This window comes from Electrona antarctica (assembly GCF_951216825.1).
Source record: "Electrona antarctica genome assembly, chromosome: 1".
Taxonomy (NCBI): domain Eukaryota; kingdom Metazoa; phylum Chordata; class Actinopteri; order Myctophiformes; family Myctophidae; genus Electrona; species Electrona antarctica.
Genome location: NC_136806.1, coordinates 50,451,411 through 50,478,983, shown reverse-complemented (window position 1 = coordinate 50,478,983; position 27,573 = coordinate 50,451,411). Strand labels below are relative to the sequence as shown.

At 42.9% G+C, this 27,573-nt stretch overlaps 1 protein-coding gene and 1 long non-coding RNA gene across 2 annotated transcripts in view; one reads left to right on the top strand and one right to left on the bottom strand.

Moving 5' to 3' along the window:
* Nucleotides 1-27,573, bottom strand: part of LOC306927946 — a 36,079-nt gene that overhangs the window by 1,945 nt on the left and 6,561 nt on the right. The gene's annotated exons all lie outside the window — the stretch shown is intronic.
* LOC306927912 (calcineurin B homologous protein 1-like) lies at nt 2,249-2,839 on the top strand (the record flags this gene model as incomplete). Its single annotated transcript, XM_079507796.1, has 1 exon — nt 2,249-2,839. One exon carries the CDS (start codon nt 2,249-2,251, stop codon nt 2,837-2,839), a length of 591 nt encoding a protein of 196 aa, XP_079363922.1.

Here is a 27,573-nt window from a genome sequence, read left to right as displayed (position 1 = left end):
TGCAATGGCTCTCCGTCTTGGACTTTGGACCAGTAGCCCCGGGGAAATAATGAGCTGTGATCTTATGCTCCAGTGAGCTGTGCTGGCACACATCTGTTCAGTGTTCACCTCCTCCCCTTCCCCATGTTCTTGTCCCTTTCCTCTGCGTCCCCTTCCTCTGCGCGCGCTGACATATACAAACATGTGACACTGGCCTGCATGCGCGTGTCGGGAAACTGAATCAATATTTCACCCTGCTACTATCTCCTGGCAACAGCTGCCAACTCTCGTGAATGAAGGACTTAGAGTTCTGGGACGTTTTGGACAGGCAACACAGAGGTTCAGCAGCACTCGACAGGAAAGAGGTCACAGGGACAGGAAGGTGTTGGTCCTTCCTGTCCAATGCTTTGACACACACAGTCAGGAGGAGGGCGATAGATACCTCAATTACCTCATTTTCCGCTGCGCTTTATTTCGGACCTGTAAAAAAGGGGAGGCAAAGTACGGTACTTCTCCCGTGAGCTCATGGAATATACTTCCACGGTATATCTTAGAACAGTGGTTCTTAAAGTGGCATCCGGGGACCCCCTGGGCACATTGAGGGGGTCCAAGGGGCCCCAGCTAAATTAGTCAATATAGTATAAAAATCAGTTCAACCACTTTAAAACAAAAATAGCGGACCAACAAGCTCACACGTGTCGCATGTGGGGGAGTTGAGAATCTTTTTAAAACATCTTAACACAAATTAATGTCTTAAGTGCTCTAAACAAACATGTAAATGTCCATAGACTTGGCTGCCGTATTACGTAATTTTCAATAGCCATGCATGATTGGAGGGGCTAGCGCAACTCCAAAACAAAATTAAAGATCAACACTGGTTAGCTTCAACAATCCTGTTTGATCCAGAACTCACGTAGGCAGAAGCCTGCAGGGAAAGGGCAGCAGCAGTGCACTCTGGAAAGGGAGCAGACTGCTGGGAACTGGACTGTTACTCCTAAACTTCTTCCTGCTGTCATAACATTGGTCCGGGCAGGACTCCCATTGTGCATGTGATTGAAAAAGTTTTTTTGGCTTTTCTGCTTTATGTTTTCAAGTGGAGATCGACAGGAAAGAGGGAGAGAGAGAGAAGGGGAGAGACATGCAGCAAAGGTCGTCATGAACAGGACTCGAACACGCAACACACTGTCAGGCCAGAGCCTAGCGCCTGGACCACTTGGCCAGCAGGCGCCCCAGTACTCACATTTTTTACTTAAGTAAAAGTATCAATACTGTAATAATGTAATAATGTAGAAGTACTCTGTTACAAGTAAAAGTCTGCTGTTCAAAAATTGCTTGACTAAAAGTACAAAAGTATTATCAAAATGTAGTACTCATCATGCAAAATGTCCCAATTCAAAATTTCAAATGTATAAAAATCTTTTGAAAATAACAGATCTAAATATTTATACATATGACAAATAAACCTGAACCAACAATTTTCAAATGGTCGAAATGTAGAGCTGAATGGTTATATATATATATCTTTTGTAATAATAATCAAAATCTACAAACTAACTAGTAGGCCTAGTAACTAAAGTTTTCAAATAAATATAATGTAAAAGTACAATATTTGCCTCTGAGATGTAATGGAGTAGAAGTAAAAGTATTGGGAATTGGAAATTCCCAAATAAAGTACAAATACCACAAAATACAGTACTTCAGTAAAACTACTTAGTTACTTTCCACCACTCTATACCCGTTGTCAGAGTAGGTAGAGAATATGGATAAGATTTGGATAAGATTGATGTCCCCAACTCCATATTTGGATAAGATTGATGGCATCATATTGATGACATCGTGATACACCTAGAAAGATACTAGCTAGCGGATTCTAGATGACACAACCACTCAGGTTCTTACAACAACGAGGGGAGCAGTGCCTGTCTGCGGAAAGCAAGACACGAAACATCTGGTTGGATTAATTTCCAGCAAGGCCTTCGAAACAGCAGCTAATGATCACCTATCTGTACGCTGGGAAACACATCACACAAAAGAGCGGTAGCTTTTAGCTCGCGTTGGGCTAGCTCTGACACCCGTTAGCCTTCATTTATACCTCTGCACTGTCGTGCACCAAAAACAGCAGATTTTCGTTGGGATGTAATATCTTCTGTGCTTGACACTCAACTACGGCATAACTCGTGCCTTAGCCAGCTGGAGGGATTTATTTTTTCTCGATTGTGAAAGACACTTCCACTTATCAGGTTTTTAGGATTCATATGTAGTCTCCGCCATGGGTTCTCAAGCATCTACGTTACTCAGAGAAGAGGAAATTGAAGAAATCAAGAAGGAGACAGGCTTTTCTCACAGTCAGATCACTCGCCTGTACAGTCGCTTCACCAGCCTGGATAAATGTCAAAATGGAACCCTCAGTCAAGAAGACCTCCAAAGTATCCCAGAGTTGGCCATCAACCCCCTGGGGGACCGAATAATCAGTGCCTTCTTCGCCGAGGGAGAGGACCAGGTGAACTTCAGGGGGTTCACGCGGACCCTGGCTCACTTCAGGCCGATAGAGGACAACAACGAGAGGAGCAACGACCCCACTGCCGGCGAGCCCATCAACAGCAGGACAAACAAGCTGCTCTTCTCCTTCCGTCTGTACGACATGGACAGAGATGGCAGGATCTCTCGCGACGAGCTCTTACAGGTCTTGCGCATGATGGTCGGCACCAACATCTTGGACGAGCAGCTTGGCAGCATCGTCGACCGAACCATCCAGGAAGCCAACTGGAACGGCGACAATTCAATTTCCTTTGACGATTTCGTCAAGTTGTTGGAGGACTTCGACGTCGAGCAGAAAATGAGCATCCGGTTCCTGCACTGAGGAATGGGTTCTATGCACACAGAATAACTCTTCCCACTTCCAGGCCCCTTCCCTACTTCCTTCACAGGTGTTACCAATGATACTAATTAAGACTCTGTTCCACTTAGTGTGCAGTGGTTCTCAAACTATTTCATTTCAAGGACCCCCATAAGCTAGAGATTATACAAATGGAACCAAAAGGACCCTTACGGGTCCATTTGGTTCCATTTTACACTCTCAGAGTTACACACCCATACAGGGCCATTTGGAACCCACTTAAGGACACTTTGAGACCCACTGGTGTAGCAGAGTGTTTCCAGTGAGCCAACTTTTTTTGAGCAGAATGGAACAGAGCCTTCATTAGTTCATCGGTAACACCTGTGAAGGAAGTAGGGAAAGGGCCCAAAATGGCTCCTGGGCATAGAGCCTATTGGATGAATGGTGCTTTTCCACACCAGTTAGATAACAAGACCCAAACCTGCTTCAACACTCAAAAATGAGGGGCCAGCTGCCATGGCCTGACCTACAATATATTATGTCACACCAAATGGAGTGCACACATCTTATCAAAACGGGGGTCTGGCCTAATGCAGTGGTTTTCCACCAGTGGTCCTTGGGGGGTTCCAGGTGGTCCCCAGCTAAATGATGGAGAAGTGGTAACCAAATGGATCTTTAACTCTTACGCTCTATTGAGTTAAATTATTGTTAAACATCTGCAATATTTAGAATGTAGAACGTTATTTTGATCAACGTTGGCCTGTCATCTATCCTAATGGTACCAACGTCAATACAGCATGGAATTGTGGACAAAATCTTAATCCGACGACAACAAACTTTAGTTTTGGGTCTGAGGCTACGTGGATTCACTGACTCCACGTTATGAGTCTGTTGTCCGTGTTGTCTCTAGGCGTTAAATCTCAGTAATTCTTGTTAAATATGTTGTATACTTCTTTTTTTCCAGAGTCGACTTTTCAACTCGTTACTTTTAGTGTTATATTGCTTTATCTTTTACTTATCCACGTTTCTAATGAAGTTATTTTTTCCCGCTCCCCTGGCCCCCATGTAAAGCGTCTTTGTGTAGGCCTACTACTTAGAAAAGTGTGATATACATTCCAGATTATTACTATAGCAGTGCCCATTGTGATGTCAGAACAGGCCAGATCCATATATGGAGATATACAGTAGGGGTGATCAGGTCCAGAGACTGGGCAGAGTCTTTTGTGCTGGTTCTGGACAACCGGAAATGCAGAGTACCCGCTCCACCGTTCCACCCATCTGTATGTGTCCCTTTTATGCCCATATATGGAGATTTCTGTATGTGTCTCTCTGTGTCCCTTTAGGACTATATATGGAGTTCTGTGTCAGGCATGCCCAAATATGGAGTGTTGTGATGTCAGAACAGGCCAGCTTATGGAGTTCTGTGTCAGGCATGCCCAAATATGGAGTGGTGTGATGTCAGAAAAGGCCAGCTTATGTAGTTCTGTGTCAGGCATGCCCAAATATGGAGTGGTGTGATGTCAGAACAGGCCAGCTCCATATATAAAGTCAGTGCTGGTATTCTTTTCTGTGGACTGTCTCTAACTGAACCGTGCACACGCAATATATTGTTTATGCTGAACTACTCAACCGAGTGCTTTCTTCCTTTCCTTCTCTTCAGCTCCATATATGGACCATGGGCAGGGGCCCTGTCCAGAGCCTGGGCAGAGACCACAGGGGCCCTGTCCAGAGCCTGGGCAGAGACCACAGGGGCCCTGTCCAGAGCCTGGGCAGAGACCACAGGGGCCCTGTCCAGAGCCTGGGCAGAGACCACAGGGGCCCTGTCCAGAGCCTGGGCACCATATATGGACTATGGGCAGGGGCCCTGTCCAGAGCCTGGGCAGAGACCACAGGGGCCCTGTCCAGAGCCTGGGCAGAGACCACAGGGGCCCTGTCCAGAGCCTGGGCAGAGACCACAGGGGCCCTGTCTAGAGCCTGGGCACCATATATGGACTATGGGCAGGGGCCCTGTCTAGAGCCTGGGCACCATATATGGACTATGGGCAGGGGTCCTGTCCAGAGCCTGGGCAGAGACCACAGGGGCCCAGAGCCTGGGCAGAGACCACAGGGGCCCTGTCCAGAACCTGGGCAGAGGCCTTTTTGGGGCAGTTATGTCCGGTTCGGCGAACCAAAACTCTCCAGGGCTTGCTCCAAGCTTGCCCGCCCCTCTAGACCAGAAAGCACGCTGGCTGCGCCAGGCTACTGCAAGTGTGATTGCCTCTTGTAAGATATTCACTCCTTATCACAAGGGTTTATATAAGTGGAGATGCTGATGTCATGTGTCATACATCATAATAATGGAATAATGGGAAGACCCCATGGACCCCGTGGGTGTGCGCGCATGCGTGCATGTGTGCATGGTGCACAGGGTGGGAGTGATTAAGTTATGCAATTATGCATTAATGAGACCAGGATAGGAAACCTTGCTGAGCTGGTTCATTTTATGGCATCATCAGATACAGTACTAAAATAACAGTGATTGGATCCAGTTCTAACCGGATTTGAATTGTTCTAGATATTAATATGAAAATATTTACCCATGAGACACCGAGCAATGCTATGGAGCAACTTCATCATGTACTCAATGTAACCTCTTCAGAATAATGCAGACGGTGTAAAATGTTTTTAAATCTAAATTTAATTAAACAATGACTTGCATAATTAGAGCAGTGATGGATGCATTCCATGCTTGCTACCCATTTCCTCCTCAAATTTAATTCAACTGGACTGTAATGTAGTTGCTGTCAGTGTTGGAAAAAGTACTCAAATTTTTTACTTAAGTAAAAGTATCAATTCTGTTATGTAGAAATACACCATTACAAGTAAATGGCCCCTGGAATTGGAAATGCATTTGCATAAAAGTACAAAATGTACTTGAGTTTTGAGGTCAGATGTAGAGTTGCTGGCCAATATTGATGATGTCGCATGATGTCACGTGATGTCTGAGTACCAAAGTCCTGACATCACTCCCTCTAAGGCTGAGCTCACACCTTTCATGCAATTCTGTGCTCGTTGGGTGTTGTGTCATGGCCATGTCATGGGGAGGGGCGCACGACTGCGCCCCTCCCCCTCACACAACACAATGTTGGGTCAAACCATGTGACCTCCATTGGAAATGCATTGGGCCGCTGGGCGGCCATGACACAACACCCAACGAGCACAGAGAATTGCATGAACCGTGTGAGTGCACCCTTAGCATACAGAGAGAACATGGACATCAGACCTTATATTCGCTTATTGTAATCCAAGCGGCAGTGGCAGAAAGTAACCAGGTATTACAAAAATCCCATTGGTGTGAAGTGAGGGCCACCCTTATGCATGCGCATATACTGTTTGTTCATGCATAAAGAGAGCGAGAAAGAGCGTAGTGAGATTCGGGGATAACTCCGCCTGCTTTCACCGCCATGTCGTTTGTTAATCTCAAGCTACAGTCCTATTATGCTTCTTGTCGAGCAAGCAACTAACTTGGGCTGTGTACACTATCTTCCATCTCTCTCTCCTATCTCTATCGAGCAAGTAACTACTTGGACTGCGTCCATTTCTCTACTATCTATGACATCTCTGTTTAGCAATGGTACTGCTTCCTTCAGAGTTCAGACATCAGAGTTACTCATTTCCAGCTGAGGCTATGGCTGTAGTCTGATGTATTTTTGAGTGGTGTAAACCACTCCTACAACTGGCTTTTGTGTGCATAAAAAAATGACCGTGGTTGCTATGTTCAAAATAATTTCTGACGTAATTAAATCACACCCGGGTGAACTGGATGACCGTAGCAACCGTGGTCATTTTCTCTGCGCAAAAAAAGCCAGTTGTGAAATCACATCCAGGTGTGATACATACATTTATCAAAAATGATAGCTTTTTTTACTTAACATGTTTTGTGTGATTTCATTACGTCAGACATTACGTCAGACCACAGCTGATCATGCTATATAAAACCTTACACCACTCAGTTCACACGGGTGTGATTTTTTTATTATTAACCATTTATTATTATTTCAGATTTCACATTTTACCCTCAATGTTCCATCCATGCAGGAGCATGGATGGAATTAAACCGAGTTAGGTTTGTAAATGTTCACAAAAAACACTGATATTCGCTGTTCGAAAGACATGTGAACATATCCTTAAGGAACCAGAGAGAGAGTGACACCACATCACAAGAGTGAATTAGCTAGCCCTGACAGTGCGTCTGTGCCGGAGATATCAAATAAACGTTGAATGACTTGGGCGTCAGCTGTCGAAATCGCATAACCTTCTACAACATCCCCGAACACATAGGCTCTCCTACAATGAGATTGAGCTAACTAACAGTTGTGTATACTGTTCAGTCTGAGAAATGTGGGCACGGTGGTAGCCCTCTGTCTTTCGGTGGCTGTCCGTGTCTGTCTGACCGACGGACTCGCAGGAAGGACAAATGTCCTGCAATATGAATACATTTTATATGTTTAATTTAGATGGTAACTGTTGTATACTGTAATCGCAATATTACCCTTTTGGGAGGGTGGCCTGCTTTATCATATTACTGACACCGCACTTCCTTATTTATTTTAACTAGTTACTTATTAGCCAACTGTATTGTACTTTAACTGTAGTTACTGTAGTCACAACAAACAACATGGCGACCGGAACTAGTTAATTTTGGGAAAGTCTCCGCCCAATTCTTGTCTTCTATACTAGCAAACTAAGTACATCAACACGAATAGCAGTTTGTGCAGACTCCAGTGTCAGATTTACAGTGCAACACCACCCACCCCAATGAGCTACGACTGACACCGACTCCACCCAGTGTAGCTGTAGCTACAGCTGCAGGTGACAGCATATGCTGTACACTACAGTATATGCACACATTGACATTACGTCCACACACACACACACACACACACACACACACACACACACCTGAGAGACAAGCATGTAATGTAGGAGCCCTATGCACACACATATACAACATGGCATTGGTGGAAGAAGTACTCATATTCTTTTAGTAAAAGTAGCAATACCATGTAGAAATACTCTGTTAAAAGTAAAAATACTATATAAAATGTTTGACTTGAGTAAATGTGCAAATGTATAGGCATGAAAATACTTACAGTAACGAAGTAGGGCCTAAACATACAAAATTCAAAATGTGTCCAACTTTATCGAAAACAGCCGATCTATAAACTCACAACTGTCGCGAGCTTATAGATCAGCTTTTTTTCAAATAGCCGGGGGAAAAAATAGGGCTTAAGTGTGTTAATGTATGTTTTTAATCAAAATCTAGTAGCCAACTCAGGGTTCTCAACCTGGGGGTCGCGACCCCTCGGGGGGGGGGGGGGGGGGGGTCGCCAAATTATTTTGGGGGGTCCCCAGATTATATAAAAAATAAATAAAAAAATGTAACTGAATGGCTGGAAAATGGAAATTAAGAGTTTACATACCATAAGTACATGCATACACTTTCCTTATATCAGCAGGTTTCAGTATTTATTCAAGATGTATTTACTCTATTATTAAGGTTATTGTAGCAGCCAATTTGTATTGGGGGTGGGGAGGGGGGCGGGGACATGGCGAAAGCATTTCCGGGGCTCCCCAACCAAAAATGTTGAGAACCCCTGGCCTAACTATAACGTTTTCAAATAATTGTAGTGGAGTAAAAAAAAAAGTACAATATTTGCCTCTGAGATGTAGTGGAGAAGAAGTATTGAAAATGGAAATGCTCGGGTAAAGTAAAGTAAAAGAAATACCTCAAAATTGTACTTAAGTGCAGTACTTCAAGGTCCTTTCTGTGTAGAGTGTGCATGTTCTGCCCCGTGTCCCCTAGGATAGGTACCCTCACAAAAAAAACATGTATTAATCCTGGTCTCTATACTCATCATCTCAGTCACCTTTAATTATTCTCGGAAATACAGCTCCTACTCCTACTGCCTCCCCCTGGTCAGCTAGGGCGCCTGATGGAGGGGAAAGGAACTGGTTGGAATAACATGTTCCTTCCACACTCTATACGTCCTACCAGGGGAAACTCCACCCTGTCAGGTCAGCTGATAAGAATCACCCTGCTCACTCCACATGCATTGAAGGAAACAGGAGCTCAGTTCGTGGCTCTCCCCAGGATAACAGCTTAGGCACTGGCAGAATTGCAGTACTTGACAGGATGGTATGGATGAGTGTCCAGGTGTTAAATCCCTCACAGCCACAGCACTCATCCTCTTTTAGTTCCATGTCACATAGATGCAGGAGTGCAGAGTCAATCGTTAAGTCACAGTTTGCCAGCTCTGCAGGTAAATTAACCTCAGTAAACCCTGCCTGCCTCCTGCTTGACTCTGGAGTGGACCTGTTTATCAGTGTTGCAAAGTGACCGAGTACTGTACTTAAATACAATTTTTAGTATATTTACTTCAATTGAGTACTGCATTTTATGCATACTAAGGCAAATGGTAAATGGTAAATGGTGCATTTATATAGCGCCTTTATCCAAGGCGCTTTTACATAGATTGTGCATTACATTCACCCATTCACACACACATTCATACACCGATTGCGGCGGAAGCCATGCAAGGTACCAACCAGCACATCGGGAGCAATTTGGGGTTCAGTGTCTTGCCCAAGGACACTTCGACATGTAGACAGGAGGAGCCGGGATTCGAACCGCCGACCCATGGATCATTGGACGACCTGCTCTACCTCTTGAGCCACAGTCGCCCCTCACTCACACCTTCGCAACAGACTGATGTATGCTTGTTGTATACAAAGGGTGTGATACATCTTGCCCCAATGCATTTCCAATGGGAGTCACATGGTTTGACACAACATTTGTGTTGTATGAGGGGGAGGGGGGCATCTACACCGGCCATGTGTACTACAGCTTTCTCTTGAAAACGGAGCAGTTTACCGGTCTCGTGTATACAGCATACATAATTAACATAACCGCAATGTAGACGCAGGAAAGTTTTATATCGTTTATAAACTTGCGCTGGGAACAGCCCGAGTCGTCCTTGTGTGGACGCATTAAGGGCATAAGTATAGTTCTTCCACCACTGGGTGTTTATACAGTGGACTGGAGACACAAACATTGAGTGAGCTCACCTTGCCGGTGTTTACAGAGCGTGAAAGCAGCTACGAGCAAGGTCCAATGTTTAACTGGGGACTTCCTCTTGCTCTGGGCCATATAAACATGGCAGCCTGCTCTCCTCAATGCCGCTTGCCTTACACCACCAGCAGTGGTGGGAAAGTAAAAAGTATCAATACTGCAATATATAAGTACTCTGTTACAAGTAAAAGTCCGGAATTCAAAATTTACGTAAGTAAAAGTACAAAGGTAAAAGTACTCATTGTGAAGAAATGTCCCATTTCAATCTGAAAATAGAAGATCTAGACTACAAGATCACAATGCATCGCACCGCGACACATTGTGAGCTTGTAGATCTGCTATTTCCAATGGCCGAAATGTATAGGGCTGAAGTGGTTAATGTATCCTTTGTAATAATAATCAAAATCTACAAAATCAACAAATCTACAAAAACTATAGTATGTTTTCAAAGACATGTAGTGGAGTAGAAGTAGACTACAATATTTGGATCTGAGATGTAGTGGAGTAGAAGTAAAAGTATTGGAAATTCTCAAGTAAAGTACAAATAACTCCTTGAGTTTAATGTACTTCTTGGTTACTTTCCACCACTGGCAACAAACCTCTGTGGTGCAAGCAATTGGAATGAATGCTTTTCAGAGTGCAGCGGTGTCATCATCGTTGTGTTTGTCTGAAAGCCCCAGCTTGTCAGGAAAACCTACAGTTGGAGGCCATCGATATTGTCCTTTTCTTTTTGCTGAGGTTTGCGTGATCTGCGCAAAACCCCTTATGTTATAATTTAGCTATTGAAAAATAGCAGATCTACAAGCTCATAGCGCGCCACCGAGTGGCGCGCTACGAGCTTGTAGATCTGCTATTTTTGAAAAATCGTGAAAATATTTATTTCAGAAAACTGGAGGATTTAGAAGGATTTTTTTAAATGTTGAGGTCAGGCCTAAATGGGTCAAATGATAAGGGACAGTATCGGTGGCACCCAACTGTAAATGATAAGGGACAGTATCGGTGGCACCCAACTGTACATGATAAGGGACAGTATCGGTGGCACCCAACTGTAAATGATAAGGGACAGTATCGGTGGCACCCAACTGTAAATGATAAGGGACAGTATCGGTGGCACCCAACTGTAAATGATAAGGGACAGTATCGGTGGCACCCAACTGTAAATGATAAGGGACAGTATCGGTGGCACCCAACTGTAAATGATAAGGGACAGTATCGGTGGCACCCAACTGTAAATGATAAGGGACAGTATCGGTGGCACCCAACTGTAAATGATAAGGGACAGTATCGGTGGCACCCAACTGTAAATGATAAGGGACAGTATCGGTGGCACCCAACTGTAAATGATAAGGGACAGTATCGGTGGCACCCAACTGTAAATGATAAGGGACAGTATCGGTGGCACCCAACTGTAAATGCAGAGACAGTGACATCTGGCAGCTACCTGCATGGCTGCTCACGCAACAGCATGGACCATCTTTGTTATAACTGTCAATTCATTCAATGTATTTTCCTCTATGACCTTTTAAATCTCGCTATCTGTTTCTCTCTCTCTCTACTAGCGCTCTCTCTCCTCTCTCGCTCTCTCTGCCTCTGCTGAGTGTGCTTTCTCACAGGGAAATGGTGTGAAGGTGACGGTCAACAACAAATGCAACGAAACTTAGCAATGCAAATGTAGCCCATATTGAAGTTGCCTTGCCAAGAAAGACCAAAGGTCTTTGATCAGAGCAAAATAAGTTCCCTTAGCGTAAGCAAAAGTGCAAAGTACAGAGCCGCCGAGGCACTGCAGCTAATGTAAATCTTGCAAGTTTGTGGAAATAAGGGCAGCGCCATCATCACATTGTTCCAAGTCTCACTCGTAATCTCTTTGCCAAAAATGGTTTTTTTTCTTCTTTTTCGAATGATTAAGTTACATCGTGCTCATTGCTCCGTCTGAATGACCCTCGGTTGCTAGGCGATCAAGTAAACAGGAAATAACCAGAAGTGGAAAATCAGCTTGCTGTCTTAAAATCCATTTATCTCAGATTATTTTCCCAGATTGCAATTTTGATCAAAACAAACTTTATTCACAGCTTTCAAAATGAGACGATTATTTAGTCTGGCATTGACTGAGTTAATTTACTACAGCTCAAAATACACACACACACGTGGTCCATTAGCATGTTCATAGTTCATATGTCTCCGTCTCTTTCTCTCCTTTTATGCTTTTCATCGTTTCTTTCATCACTTCATCATTTCATGCTCTTTTTGAGTGGTGTAAACCACTCCTACAACTGGCTTTTGTGTGCAGAAAAAAATGAGCATGGTTGCTATGTTCAAAATAATTTCTGACGTAATTAAATCACACCCGGGTGAACTGGATGACCGTAGCAACCATGGTAATTTTTTCTGCACAAAAAGAGCCAGTTGTGAAATCACATCCGGGTGTGATTTCATTACGTCAGATCAGAGCTGATCAGGCTATATAATAGCCTTACACCACTCAGTTCACACGGGTGTGATTTTTATCATGCTTCTCGCCCAATTTGTATTGTTTTTGTTTTCATGTGAAGAACATTGTAACTCTCTCCAGCTCTTTAGTAAATAGGAAATACATTTCCGGGTAGGTGTCTAGGTGAACCATTTCATCCAATCAGGAGAGAGACCGGTGAACTGTGCAGTCCGGGTAAGGAATGAGGCATTATCCAATCAGGAGAGAGACCGGTGAATTGTGCAGTCCGGGTAAGGAATGAGGCATTATCCCAGGTGAAGTGGAGTAAGGAATGAGGCATTATCCCAGGTGAAGTGGAGTAAGGAATGAGGCATTATCCCAGGTGAAGTGGAGTAAGGAATGAGGCATTATCCCAGGTGAAGTGGAGTAAGGAATGAGGCATTATCCCAGGTGAAGTGGAGTAAAAGTAAATTTGTCTCTGAGACGTAGTGGTGTAGAACAAGGGTTATGAAACCGTGGGTCGCGACCCCTCGGGGGGGGGGGGGACCTGAATGATTAGATCTGGTTTCAGTATTCATTTATGATATATTTTCTCTATTATTAAGGTTATTTTTGCAGTCCGTTTGTATTGGGGGTTGGGAAGGGGGCAGGGCGGGGGTTGCGAGACATGGCCAAAGCATTTCCGGGGGTCCCGAGCCAAAAACGTTGAGAACCCCTGGTGTAGAAGTAAAAGTATATTGGAAATACTCATGTAAAGTACAGTACTTGAGTAAATGTACTCAGTTACTTTCCACCACTGCTGTACAGTGTGTGGAAAGTACAATATGGAGTGAGTGGGGTGTTTTGTACCTAAACACAAGACGAATAATACACGTCACCGTTGTGAGTATACGGATTGAATGCAGTTTTGCAGTTTTGGCAGTGGTGGAAAAAAGTTTGTGTTTTGTTTTTGTCCTCGTTCAAGTCTCTGACAGCCTCAGACTGAACGCTCCAGTGTTCAGCCTTGAGCATTCTGGCAACATTTCTTGGCTTCTTTTTTTTAAACCAATTTAGACCTGACACTAGATTCTACAAAATGTCTTCTAAATCCATTTTCTGAAAGACCTATGTTTCTACGTCAGTGGTGCTCAACCTTTTTCATGTCAAGGACCCCCCTGTATTTGGCTGCGGCCCCCATCTGAAAATATGTAGGTCCAGGGACCTCCCAGAAGCAAATAGTTGCGTTAAAAATGTTTGCTGTGAAATAATATATATTCAAAGATATGAGACACATTTTCACGATTTTTCAATAGCAGATCTACTAAGCTCGTAGCACGGCACTCTGTGCTATGTCAGTTGATACTATCAATGATAAGGGCTACCAACTGAACCCTAGGAGAAGCTCTCGTCATCCTGCTAAATACCTAACCGACACTGTCATCAGCGAAGTCGCTGATGACATCGCGCTTATCAGTCAATCATTGGAATACGCTCAGGCTCTCCTTCATTCTCTTGAGCAGGCCTCCAACTGTGTTGGTCTTTATCTCAACGAGACGAAAACTGAATACGTAACACATTATAAAAACAAAAACACTTAACAACACTCCTCTGAAACAGGTTGATGACTACAAGTATTTGGGTTCATATATATCTTCTTCCCAAAAGGACTTTCAAACTAGGAAGGGATGGCCTGGTCAGCCTGCAATGACATGCATAAGATCTGGTCATCCCAGCTTAGTAAGATGTTAAAAGTAAAAAATATTTAAGACGACCGTTGAGCCGATTCTACTCTATGGACATGGACACTTTCAAAGAAACTAGAGAAACGGTTGGATGGCACTTACACCCGCCTTCTAATGAGAGCGCAAAATCTGTCTTGGAAGAGCCACCCATCGACTAATCTAATATACGGCAACCTTGCCCGTGTTTCTTCACTAGTCCGATCCAGAAGAACACAGTTTGCCGGCCACTGCTACAGAGCTGACAATGAGGTTATATCTTCCCTTCTTCTCTGGAGTCCTGCCTCAAAGCAGACCAGAGGTAGAAAACCGCCGTTCCCTGATGTCATCGCTAGGGACACATGCAAGCAGGAACTGGGGATGGCAATGAAGGACCGGGAAGTCTGCCATGGCATTGTGAAATCCATGATCTTGACCGCGGTCGAAAAATGATGATGATGATGAGCTTGTAGATCTGCTATTTTTCAATAGCTAAAGTATAACAATGCTTAAAACACCAAAAGGGGTTCCCGCCCAAAATGGGTGAAAGTGGTTAACTTTTCATGCCACCATTTACTCCATGCACTGTGGTCACCAGTGCCAGCAAAATGCACGAAAAAGGCAGTGAAGAAGACCCTGTGACTCGGCCCCGTGGTGTAAACCGGAAGTAGGAATCGGCCATTTTCGAGCCAACCTTCTCTATAGCATTAAAAACGCTATTGTGCTAGGAGCCTCGCGCACATTTTTTATTGAGCTCCAAACATTGTCCCTCACCTCATATCACCTCATCTGAGCCTCAATTCAGAGAAAAACGCCATTAAAGATTGCCGCCATTCACGGACGTAGGAGACACGGGGGTCACATGGGCCTGCAAACGAACACGCCACATATAATTATAGTTATTTTATTTATACTACACTATAAAGACCATAGAACGTAAATATATGGGAGTATATTAGTATAGTGCTGGGTTTTATAGAACGTAAATATACGTCTATGGCTTGAAATGTGTTCATTTTGTCTGCAGGCTTTTATAAAAAGTATTATGGTGGCTTTGGAAAATAATAACTACATTGGATCTGTTGGGAGTCGGACACGTTTTTTAATTTCCTGAAACGATTTTGGGTAGGCTAGCAATATCACCTCTATGCTTTTCTTCTCTATGCAGTGGCGGCGTTGCAATACAAACATACAGTTTGCTCCAAAACACAACAACTAGAAAAGTGCTCCTCGGAGGACAGTCTTCGCCAGGTCAGGTAGGTTAACAGGCCTGTGTGAAAGGTTCGGGGCAGAGGTTCAGCTCTGTCATCCAGGGAGTGTTTGTGCAGTTTCGCTGCCAGTTTAGCTGTTCACAGACGGAAGGGCACACGGACGGACAGACAGACATGGTGCAAAACATATAGTTTCGACCACGCCTTTCAGCGTGACGGAGACAAAAATAAGTAACAGTTAGTGGCCCGTGGCGAATGACTATGATCTGTCATGTGCGTCAGCTGTCAGCTGAAGACTGGTGATTAAAAATACATTAGTAAAAGAAGCAAACGTGCTGACTTCATTCTCTCCCCGTTTAGTCCCCATATGGGCTCCACTGATTAATGCCTGACACAAGCCATTGTGTATTCGTTCAGTTTGTGCACAGGTAGCTCAGCAGTTACACAAAACAATGGGGGGGGGGGGGGGCGTAGGCTGATGAGACCGGATTACAAGAGAAGGAAATAAAAGCAATTGCAGCAGCTAATCACCAAAGACTAATTAGCCTTTGAAATTTATGCAAAAAGTGCCCCGACTCCGGGTCCGCTGAGATTTCGTGCCATCTGTTCAATTTCAAGGTAGCTCAGGCAATGACAGCAGCGCTGTTTACCTGTTAAATGACTCTTAACGGTGCCAGAGATTAGCTGTACACAGACGGACGGACGGACGGATAGACAGACGGACGGACACACACACACAGACACACGGACGGAGTGAAAAACATTACTTGTAATACCCGAGGAGCCATCGAAGAGAGGGAAGCAGAATGCCTAAGCCAGTGTGGGGTCCTTGAAGGGGTTAAAGGAGAATATAAATGAGTGTGTCTAAACTGATTTTGTTTCTATATTAAAAGGAGAATTCTGGATTAACCGTTTTCTAACCATATGTTATGATATCCATGGCATGAATAATGAGTGGCACAGGTGAATAATTACATAACATTCAGTGCGGACTGCAGCTCAGAGCATGCGTGCTGGGCCTGGGTCTTAGGCTCGGTCGCCTGGTTACAGAAGCCCCTTTGGGACAAAACAGTGCAACATCTTTGGTCATTATGAAAGTGAATGTGTGCATGAATGAAGTTCAGATTTTTATTTATATTATTTTCCCCCAGCGATGAAAAAAAATCAATTTAGTCTAAAACCCAGCGCGCAAGGCCAGAGCTGCACTGCACTCTGGATCTTATGTAATTTTTCACCTGTACCACTCGTTATTCGATGTAATAATTACGATTGAGGTTTAATATAGCAACAAAATCAGTTTAGACACTTGTTTACATTAAAAAATAGCTGATCTATCTACAAGCTCACAATGTGTCGTATTGTCTACACTGTGGTAGTGGTACTGCTACTTTTACCCAAGTAAATAATCAAGAGTACTTCTCCAATGTCAGCCTGCCATCCCAGTGTGCTGCATCGACGGTCACTCATCCGTTTGGCCGCAGGCCCTTTAATTTGTCTTTTGTCTCATTGTGCCAAAAAGGTTTCTGCTCGTGTCAGAGGGAGCGAGAGGATGAGGTTCATACTGTTTTACCTTGCATAAAAAAAAACATCATAGTACTTATCATCCACCACTGGTGAATTGTTTCTAAGCCCTAACCTTTGCACGCAGTCTCAAATGTAATCCCTGCCTGGCCCCAGTAGTCAGCACAGTCACGCTGCTGCCCACCAGCCATCGTCCGTGGGTGTATGCGTCAGATCTACGATGGATGGGAGACAGCCCACTGTGCAGCATCCACCCACCTACAGTACATGACTTTATTACCTCCCATCTGTTTCCTGTGAGCTATAGGCCCAGCTGTGGCACGCACGCACACACGCACACACTCCAACAGAAAAGCATCACAACATTCTCACACGCTGGGCTGCTCTGTCGCTGCCGTGTGTTCACGCGGGACACATTCATCACTTACTCCTCTCACTCTCTCCCTTTCTCTCCCCGTTCTCCTTCGTTCGGTTTCTCTTTATGAGTCACACGTTCAACACATTTGCAAACTCCCACATCAGACATCAAGCCTTTTCTGTCCCCTGGCTATATATTTCCAGTGGCGGATGGTAACTTAGTACATTTACTCAAGTACTGTACTTAAGTACTACTTTGAGGGTGTACCCTTGATACTTACATACTTGTACTCCACCTCAGAGGCAAATATTTTAAAAAAATTGCTCACTACAATTATTTGAAAACTTGACTAGTTTACAAAAGACAAATATTTAATTATCTTCCCCCCGAAAATGTGTGTATGACTACTTCTACTGTTGGAACTTCAAGTACATTTCGATGCCCATGCTTTTGCTCAAGTAACATCTGGAATGCAATGAACTTCACTAGTAACAGAGTATTTCTACATGTTGATACTGCTTACTTTTACTTTACAAATCTGAGTACTAAAGTAAAGTTCCACCACTGCTATTTCTGTTACTCTCCTATCTCGACTTCTCTCGTTCTCTCCCTGTCCTTCCGTCTGTCATGTGTTGTTACTCTGTAAACTTCAGTCTGGAGTTTGTTAAAATCCCTGTGCCGCGTCCCCCACCGTCCCCGTCCCCCACCGTCCCCGTCCCCCACCGTCCCGCGTCCCACATTCGCCCCCGGGGTAAATCTCATCTTCCCCTATAGATATCTGAAACATTGTACAACTTCCTGTTGGCTCACATGCACGTTAATGCACAGGGACACAATCGCGCGCACACACACACACACACACACACACACCCTTGAAGTTGTAACATACACAGTACTAGAGGATGTGCGCTCACACACAAACTCCAAATACATTCCAGTTCTATCTCTCTCTCTCTGTCTCTCTGATCAATAATTCAGGTCTCACCCAGGGCAGGCGGGGGAGAGGCAGCTCGCTTGGCTCAGGTCTTTGAACATAAGGGCAGGCCTCAGCCAGGGCCTTGCCTTGGCATTCATTAGAGGCTTCCCGGAGCGCCCCACCCCTAAACAAACACCTCCCCAGCAGCGCTGCAGTCAAATAATAAGCTTCCCCAGCACTCGCAGCGAGGGGTCGGCCGTGCAGCCTCCGGCATAATAGTCACCGACCAGCAGAAACCGTGTATGTCCAAAACTGTTACTGTGTTCAAACTCACACACTTTCACTTCGTCAACGTCTTAAAATAATGGCCAAGTCATTGTATTACGTTTTCAGAAAACGTGATACAATTATATAACAATATATAATAACAAACTATATGATATCTCTTAAGCATTTCACCCAAAAGGTTCATAACAATATGACTATTGACATAAAAATAACACTGTCTTTCAGTTATGCAACATAGGAGCATGAAATAACATGTAGTCCAATTGTATATCCAATGCGTTATTATTATTATTAATGAGTCACACACTCTTTTTAGAACCTTTCATAGGTTCATAACCACTATCACTTTCCATTCAAAACAATATACAGTATAGTTCGATTCCTGCTGGGGATGCTGTGGGTGCTGGGGGCGTGTTCTCTCCTCCGCATTATCAGTGCCCATACCCGAGGCGAGGTTGGCGAAAGGGCCTTTCTGTGTGGAGTTTGTATGTTCTCCCCGTGTCCCATAGGATAGGTAGGTACCTTCACAAAAAACATGCAGAGGAAGTGTAGCACCCAGGATTACATTAGACTGGGTGAGAAAATGGGTTGCAAAATCGTGGGATAAAAATGTATCCCACAATTTAAAAAAATAAAATAAAAAAAACAATATACAGTATATAGCAAAAACGCATTTGTGTGACACTGTAGTGCAACGAATTAGGGCATTCATTTACAAGAGAAAACAAACGATGAAATAAGGAGATACAAGGTTTCTAAGCTGACAGCAACGGTATTATCCACACACCGCTGGGGGTGGGAGAGAGAGGGTGAGAGTTACTGTGTTTGTTGACCCTGCCTTCCTCCTTTGCACAAAGCTGAACTCTTGACCCTTACGCCTCCGAGCTATCCCTGCCCCCCCACGGACACCACTTAGCCTTTCAATTATTTTTACATCGTGGAATTGCTACTTTTACTCAGTGGTGGGAAAAGTACTCAAATATTTTACTTAAATATACTCAAATTTTGAAATACTGTTACAAGTAAAAAGTCTGGTATTCATTAATGTACTTGAGTAAAAGTACAAAAGTATTAAAGTATCAAAATGTACTAAAGTACCAAAAGTAGAAAGTATACTCATCATTATGCAGAATGTTCCGTACAACAATCTTTTGAAAATAGCAAATCTACAAGCTCACAATGTGTCGCATTGAGACACATTGTAAACGTGTAGATCGGCAATTTTCAAATGGCTGAAATGTGTATAGGGTTGAAGTTGTTAATGTATGTTTTGAAATAAGCAAAATCTACAAAGTAACTAGTAACTCAAGTTTTCAAATAAATGTAGTGGAGTAAAGTACAATATTCGGATCCGAGATGTAGTGGAGTAGAAGTAAAACTATTGGAAATACTCAAGTAAAGTAGAAACACCTAAAACATTTACTAGTACTTAGTTACTTTCCACTACTGCTGTACAGAGATGCAGAGTTCACGTACACGTAAGTAAACAGGATTTACAATTTAGGCATTTAGCAGATGCTCTCTTTTCCAAAGCAACTTATAAGGGTGTAAACAGAATAAGCAGAGCAAGCATGAACCCAACTCAACAAAACAACTGGGTAACAATTAGTCACATAAGTAGAGTGCATAAGTAAATGCACTTACTTTCCACCACTGCTTTTACCTACAGTAAAAAACCAAACAAAAAGAATCAGAGCACTCCTTCCACCACTGCTGCCTCAACAATGACCTACCACCCACGTGCCCCATCACCCCGTCCAACCGTCCATCCCTCTGTCTGTCCTGGCAGCTCATTAGAAGACTGATGGCTCACTCAGGCTGGTTGAGGAGGCTGCCTCCATCTTTATCACCAGCCATCCATCTCTGACACTAAACGGAGGGAATGAGGTGACGAGAGGGATGGTAAGAAGGAGGAAATGGACAAATATGGTGAGAGGAGCGACGGCTTTAAAACACCACTGAAACATCCCGACGACGTCGGGATCAAAATGTGCCCGGGGGATTTATTTTCTCTGACAAATTGTACTACATACTGTAAAGGAGCTAACTAGTCACTACATACTATAAAGGAGCTAACTAGTCACTACATACTGTAAAGTAGCTAACTAGTACTACATACTGTAAAGGAGCTAACTAGTCACTACATACTGTAAAGGAGCTAACTAGTCACTACATACTGTAAAGGAGCTAACTAGTCACTACATACTTTAAAGGAGCTAACTAGTCACTACATACTGTAAAGGAGCTAACTAGTCACTACATACTGTAAAGGAGCTAACTAGTACTACATACTGTAAAGGAGCTAACTAGTACTACATACTGTAAAGGAGCTAACTAGTCACTACATACTGTAAAGGAGCTAACTAGTCACTACATACTGTAAAGGAGCTAACTAGTCACTACATACTGTAAAGGAGCTAACTAGTACTACATACTGTAAAGGAGCTAACTAGTACTACATACTGTAAAGGAGCTAACTAGTACTACATACTGTAAAGGAGCCAACTAGTCACTACATACTGTAAAGGAGCTAACTAGTACTACATACTGTAAAGGAGCTAACTAGTACTACATACTGTAAAGGAGCCAACTAGTCACTACATACTGTAAAGGAGCTAACTAGTCACTACATACTGTAAAGGAGCTAATTAGTACTACATACTGTAAAGGAGCTAACTAGTACTACATACTGTAAAGGAGCTAACTAGTCACTACATACTGTAAAGGAGCTAACTAGTCACTACATACTGTAAAGGAGCTAACTAGTCACTACATACTGTAAAGGAGCTAACTAGTCACCACATACTGTAAAGGAGCTAACTAGTCACTACATACTGTAAAGGAGCTAACTAGTCACTACATACTGTAAAGGAGCTAACTAGTCACCACATACTGTAAAGGAGCTAACTAGTCACTACATACTGTAAAGGAGCTAACTAGTACTACATACTGTAAAGGAGCTAACTAGTCACTACATACTGTAAAGGAGCTAACTAGTCACTACATACTGTAAAGGAGCTAACTAGTCACTACATACTGTAAAGGAGCTAACTAGTCACTACATATTGTAAAGGAGCTAACTAGTACTACATACTGTAAAGGAGCGAACTAGTACTATACTGTAAAGGAGCCAACTAGTCACTACATACTGTAAAGGAGCTAACTAGTCACTACATACTGTAAAGGAGCTAACTAGTCACTACATACTGTAAAGGAGCTAACTAGTCACTACATACTGTAAAGGAGCGAACTAGTACTATACTGTAAAGGAGCCAACTAGTCACTACATACTGTAAAGGAGCCAACTAGTCACTACATACTGTAAAGGAGCTAACTAGTCACTACAAGGTAAATCATCACATAAATAATAGAATGCAGAGAAAACAGTGTAGTGCCTCAGGATACCGGTTAAGCCATGAACCTAGTAAAATAAATAACAAGAAAAACGAACCTAAGAAAAAAAACCAAGATATGTCTGCATGGTAGCCATATTAGTGTTGATTTTGATTTAGTCTTTTGAATAAAATTCTATTTATTTTAGTCAGTTTTGGTCGACTTAATATAAGATTTTATGATATTTATCAAAAAGCAAAAAAAGCTCCAAGTGCAAGTTCACTTTCATGCTTTACAATTACAAACATTCTATCATTCACAGCTTGAAGTGTTAGCTCTTCTAGCCAATCTGCTGTCAGCCTCCGCCTTTAAATATGACTATTTTTCTCTCTTTTTTTTTTTAAAGATTTGTTTTTGGGGGTTTTATGCCTCTATTGATAGGGAACAGTAGACAGACAGGATAGGGGGAGAGAGATGGGGAGTGACACACGGCAAAGGCTGTCGGGCTCGGGAGTCGAACCCGCGGCACGCCGTCCAGCCTGCTTGGCAGCTTAGGTGCCCAGACGGTTGAGCCAACTGTCCGGGCCTGCCTCATTTTATAAAGTTAAGTTAAAGTTACAGAGTCTAATTATTGCCAAAAACTTTTATCTTGTATTCAACTAGAATTTCGCCGCCCTTCGGGCGGCTCATCCTAGTTCCGTTGCAGCGCAATGGGAAGAAGGAAATTGCGAGATTTGACAGACTCCACTTCATGTTTCAGCTGTGTTTTTAAACCCAGTATTGTGCCCTTCACATGTATTAACGGATGGGTATTATTATTATTTGTTGTATTTTATTTTCACATCAAAGCAAATTAAATTAAATTAAAATAAGCACACATGAAACTGCTTTTTACTGTTTTGGTTTACTTACAATAAGTTACTGTTTTTGGAAACCAAAAGATGTTGAGAATGGAGCAGAACATACTGTAGTATATTTTTGTGGGGACCTTGACTGCATTATAGTAGGCCTACAATCTTTTGGATTGCAGTGACCCCACATTGTTTCTTCGGGAACAATATTTGTAGTTACAATGAGGGCTACATGAGCCGAAGGGAGAGAAACACGTCGCCTCTCTCCAGTCCGTGCGTATGGTGCTGCTGGTGGCTGAATAACAACGGATCGCATCGCTGACTGACATAAACGCACAGTTACAATTCAGAGGCACTTCAATAAGAAAACTCAACTAATAACGCTTGTGTGTGTTAATCTGCCCGATGCTGACGTTAGTATATAATGTTTAGATTGTTTTCCTCTTGTACATGCGTTTGTGGGCACAGTGGCAGGGGGTGAAAAGCCGATTTGTCCCATGGTGTGCACTGCGCAACTGTGCAGTGTAAAACATGCTGAAATCAAACCACACACACACACACACACACACACACACACACACAGTCACTCAGTCACAAATCCTCCACAGTGTGATTACGTGTCTGCAGTGACACTGATGCGAGGTTACAATGAGTCCGTGGTGTGGTGAGACTGGGAAAGGAATAATGCGCGGAAGAGCTTGGCATCCGACTGCGCGCGTTGTGTCGATGAGATGGGCGCGTTGGGAAATACCGCACCGAAGCACACTCGCCTATTAGTTTGCATTGCATTTGCACAGTGCGCTCAGTGCGATATTTCCGAACGTGGCCGTTGTGTGTGTGTGGGTGTGTGTGTGTGGCTGGGTTAATAAACCAGACCGAATCAGCCGTTGGCCAAAAAAAGTTTAGTCTGGCTTATTAGCCAGGCTATGGCTGGCTGGCCTGTGTTTTGCTGCGTGGGGATCGCCATGTGAGGGGGCTAGCCAATAAGGGCCCTGTGTTGCATGTGGAGAATTGTGTAGGTTAGTGTGTGTGGTGTAGCCGAACGGGGTGGTGAGAACATGAGGGGGATGTAGCACAGCAATCGGTGACCCCTACATTAAGCTGTGTTGCTCCCATCATGCAGTGCAAATGCGTGTTGTAGCAACCGTAGCCAATGGGAAAACAGGATGCAGTGTTGCCAGGTCCGCGAATTGTAAGCGAGTTGTAAGTAGCGTGTTGAATGGCATTTTTTCTGGGGTTGTTTTCATAGACCTGGCAACAAATTAGGCGGGGGTGTCGGTGCTTGTGGCGTGTTTGTGTTTATTATTGATATTGATATTGTTTGTGAGTCTGGACGGGAGGCGGCTTTAGTGGCAGTGCAATGACAATTTTTACGCGGGTGATGTTGAGTGTGGGCGTGCTGCGCGACATGAGGAGATAGCGGAGGATCGACGCGGAGGGTAAGTCTGTGACGTGTTAGTGTGTTTAGTGGGTTGTTGCAGTGTGTGTTGCAGTGTGTCAGTGACGTAGTAGCTGGTGCCTTGTGTTCCTGGGTGGGAACAGCGTTTTGGGCACACCTTTTCAATTGTATAATAGATAAAACGTTTCGTTTACAACAACTTAAGTCTCTAGCATCAATCGAGAGAGAGGGCGGCTTGAAAAAACACGTCACATCGTGTCACGTTGTGAGCTTGTAGATCGACACTCTTAGCTAAATGTATAATGGATTAAAGAGGTTAAAGTGATTGTGATGCTACATCCATGATAGGGTCCTTTGAGACCCACTGCCGTTAGTGGCTGCGAGAGACTTCCCAGCATTCCTTGGGGCACATCCTGGGAAATGTTGCGTTTCATTGTGGTCACTAATCAGTTAAGTATGTGCAAGGGAATCTGTTTTACTGTTTGTTGTAATTAAGGTGTATTTATCGGGGCACCACGATAGAGAGATAATTACAGGGGGTGACCATGCACCTCTCCTCGAGTTGGTCGGTCGTTTGGTGTCTGTGCGTGTGCACGTGAACTCGGCTCACGTTGAAACCCACGTGAGCCGAGTTCACGTGCACACGCACAGGCATGCTCATCATTCGTGCACGAGCCTGTAGTTGCGTTTATTCCGGAAGTGTTTTAATTAATAGCAAATGTTGCGTTTTGGAAGTAATGAGGACACGGACCGGGTATAAGACACATGGATTTAAACTGTGAGAGTTGTTTTGGAGTTCATAATATCAGATTATTTTTTTTTCTTTTTCTTCCAATTCATCAAAGTATTCTTTGTTTTTGGTTTATTAATTCACTGTGAAGGGTTGTGATACAAACAAAACTATTCATATTAATTCATAATATTAATTCAAGGCTTCATAGGGTGAGCATTTGATCAAAGAAGTTAAGTTAAGTTAAGTTAATGTAACACAAAAAGCAACTGCTGACAACGACCCTTGTGTGTAATGTTTAAATAAATCATCATGTAAAATAATGAAATAAAGCTAATTAAAATTTGCCTTCAAATTTCTACTTGTCACCAGGGGTGTCAGGGGATGGAAATGTTCCCTACTGTTCCCATTTAACCTCAAATTAAGTTATTTTGTGCATATTTTACCCAACTAAATCTGAACATTTTTTGCAGATTCATCTGAGTGCATCTCTCAGTCAGTGCATCTCAATCTGTGCCTGTCCAAGTACATGTTTTACTGTAGTTATGTTTTCTTGTCTGAAATAATTTATGAATCACTTTGAACCTGGCTTTGGGCATGTCATTATAGGCACCTATATATATATGGTAACTTATAGTATATGAGGGGCGCTAGCCCCCTCCAATGCATGGCTTTTGAAATTACGTCATATATAGTGGTGAATCTGCAATTAATGAAAGTGACACTGACACATATGTAAAGGCTTCTAAAAGTCAAAATGATGCTTCATTTCCACATTAGCAGGCATACTCGTGTGATTTTGAGGGTCGCTAGATTATGTTTTAGGCCAGCAAAGTCTATGGGATTTGTAATGTCTGTTTAGAGCACTTATGATGTAAATCGTTTGCCAGCCAAGTCTATGGACTTTAATGTTTGTTTAGGCCACTAAATGTCGACGTACAACGTCATGTGGCCGATATGAATACAGTGAATACACGTCACACGAGTGTGATTTCTTTCTTAAATGACTCCGATTGAGACCACCGTATTCTATGCAATATGTAAATCCAAGATGGATTTGTGCATATATAGATTCCGTTTATCGCCACAGCTGCCAAGCTGCCGGCGGCAGAGCCTTGAGGCACCTCAGCCGTGTTAAGATGAAGGAGCTCGTCTCAGCTCCTTGCATAATATAATAGCCCTGCTTTGAAGAGGAGAGACCGGGTGAAGAATGACGTCTCTGCTGTCAATTGAGGTTCAACGGGGGATGAATTGGATGCCTATCTATCTACCATGCAGTATGTCATCCGATATATGGGTTTGGCCGATATATCATTCATTATTTGAAAATAGTAGATCGCTATTTTTGGGCAGCTCAACTCAGACCTCCAACTACGTGGATAGAAAATGATGAATCAACCTGGTGGTTAAAAATTGAGAAAACTCTATGCACACAGTCACAACTAGCAGCCCTTCCCTTATCAGGGAATAAAATAAATGGAGATGCTATGGGAGTTTGGTCTAGGTTCACAATTAAAATATGGAAGGAAGTCCAGAAAGAATTTAAACTGCCTCAACTATCATCGGGCCTGTCTTCAATTGGGTGCCTTCAAGGCTAGACGCTGGGTTCCAGGGGTGGAGTTTGCTACGCCTGCAGATTTGTCCACCAGTTATTTTCCTCCAATCAGTTAAGTCATTTGAACAACTCAGAAACAAGTTTAATCTGCCCAGAACTGATTTTTATAGATACCTAAGACACTATTTACAACATGATTATTATTTAAGACATGATGACTGGAACAAAATTCAAACCACTTTGAGTTTAGAATCTCTTTTTATGGACATACAAAAGCATGGTTCATTTACCAAAGTAATTTCTATCTTATATCAAACTTTGCTAGAAATGGTTCCCAATAACTCTCTTTATATAAAAGCCAAGTGGGAGGCAGAAATACAACAAGAGATTTGATTTCACAAGAAGAATGGCTAGTTGCCTGCACTGAAGTGCATAAAGTAACAAACTCTAACAGAATATCAATGGAAAATTGTAAGCAGATTTTTTTAAGACTCCATTATTGACTGGTAGAGCAGGCACTACTCCTACAACTGAGCGCTGGAGGGAATGTGGTGAACAGATCGGTAACCATACGCATATCTTTTGGACGTGTCCTAAGTTACAGCAATTCTGGAATACTGTTAGAGTGTTTGACACTCAGATACTACAAGATTAATAGAGTGTTTGACACTCAGATACTACAAGATTAATAGAGTGTTTGACACTCAGATACCACAATATTAATAGAGTGTTTGACACTCAGATACCACAAGATTAATAGAGTGTTTGACACTCGTATACCACAAGATTTCAGCTATTCTAGGGGTAGTACCGACTGGGTTTGAAGGTAGGAAAAAGGTATACCTTCTCCAGATATTGTTAACAGCGGCTAAAAAGACTATCACAATAAATTGGATAGGAAAACACCCTCCAACCCACGAACAATGGCTGAATAAAGTAAAATAAATTAGAGACATGGAAGAAATTACTTATTTGGTGAGGCTACAAAATGAGCAATTTATTAAGAAATGGACGCCCTTCGCACGCATCGAGATTTAACATTACCAAGATGTATTTCTACAAAGAGATTATGAATGTTTAATGTGATATATGATTGTACAATATGTGGGTAGATGCGCACTGGGACAGTATTTATAAAAATATGTATGGTACGTTCTGTAACTCGCATATACTATTTATCATTCCTCCCCTCTTTCCTTTTCTTTTCTCTCTTTTTTTCTTTCATGAACGTTGACTGAACTACTCGATACATTTCTTCACTTTATTATTAGTCAGTATTATTTATGATTATTATAAATAAATAAAAATGTGTTACTTTTAATGTTGCTGCCTCTTTGGGGAGACAATGTGAATTTTGTAT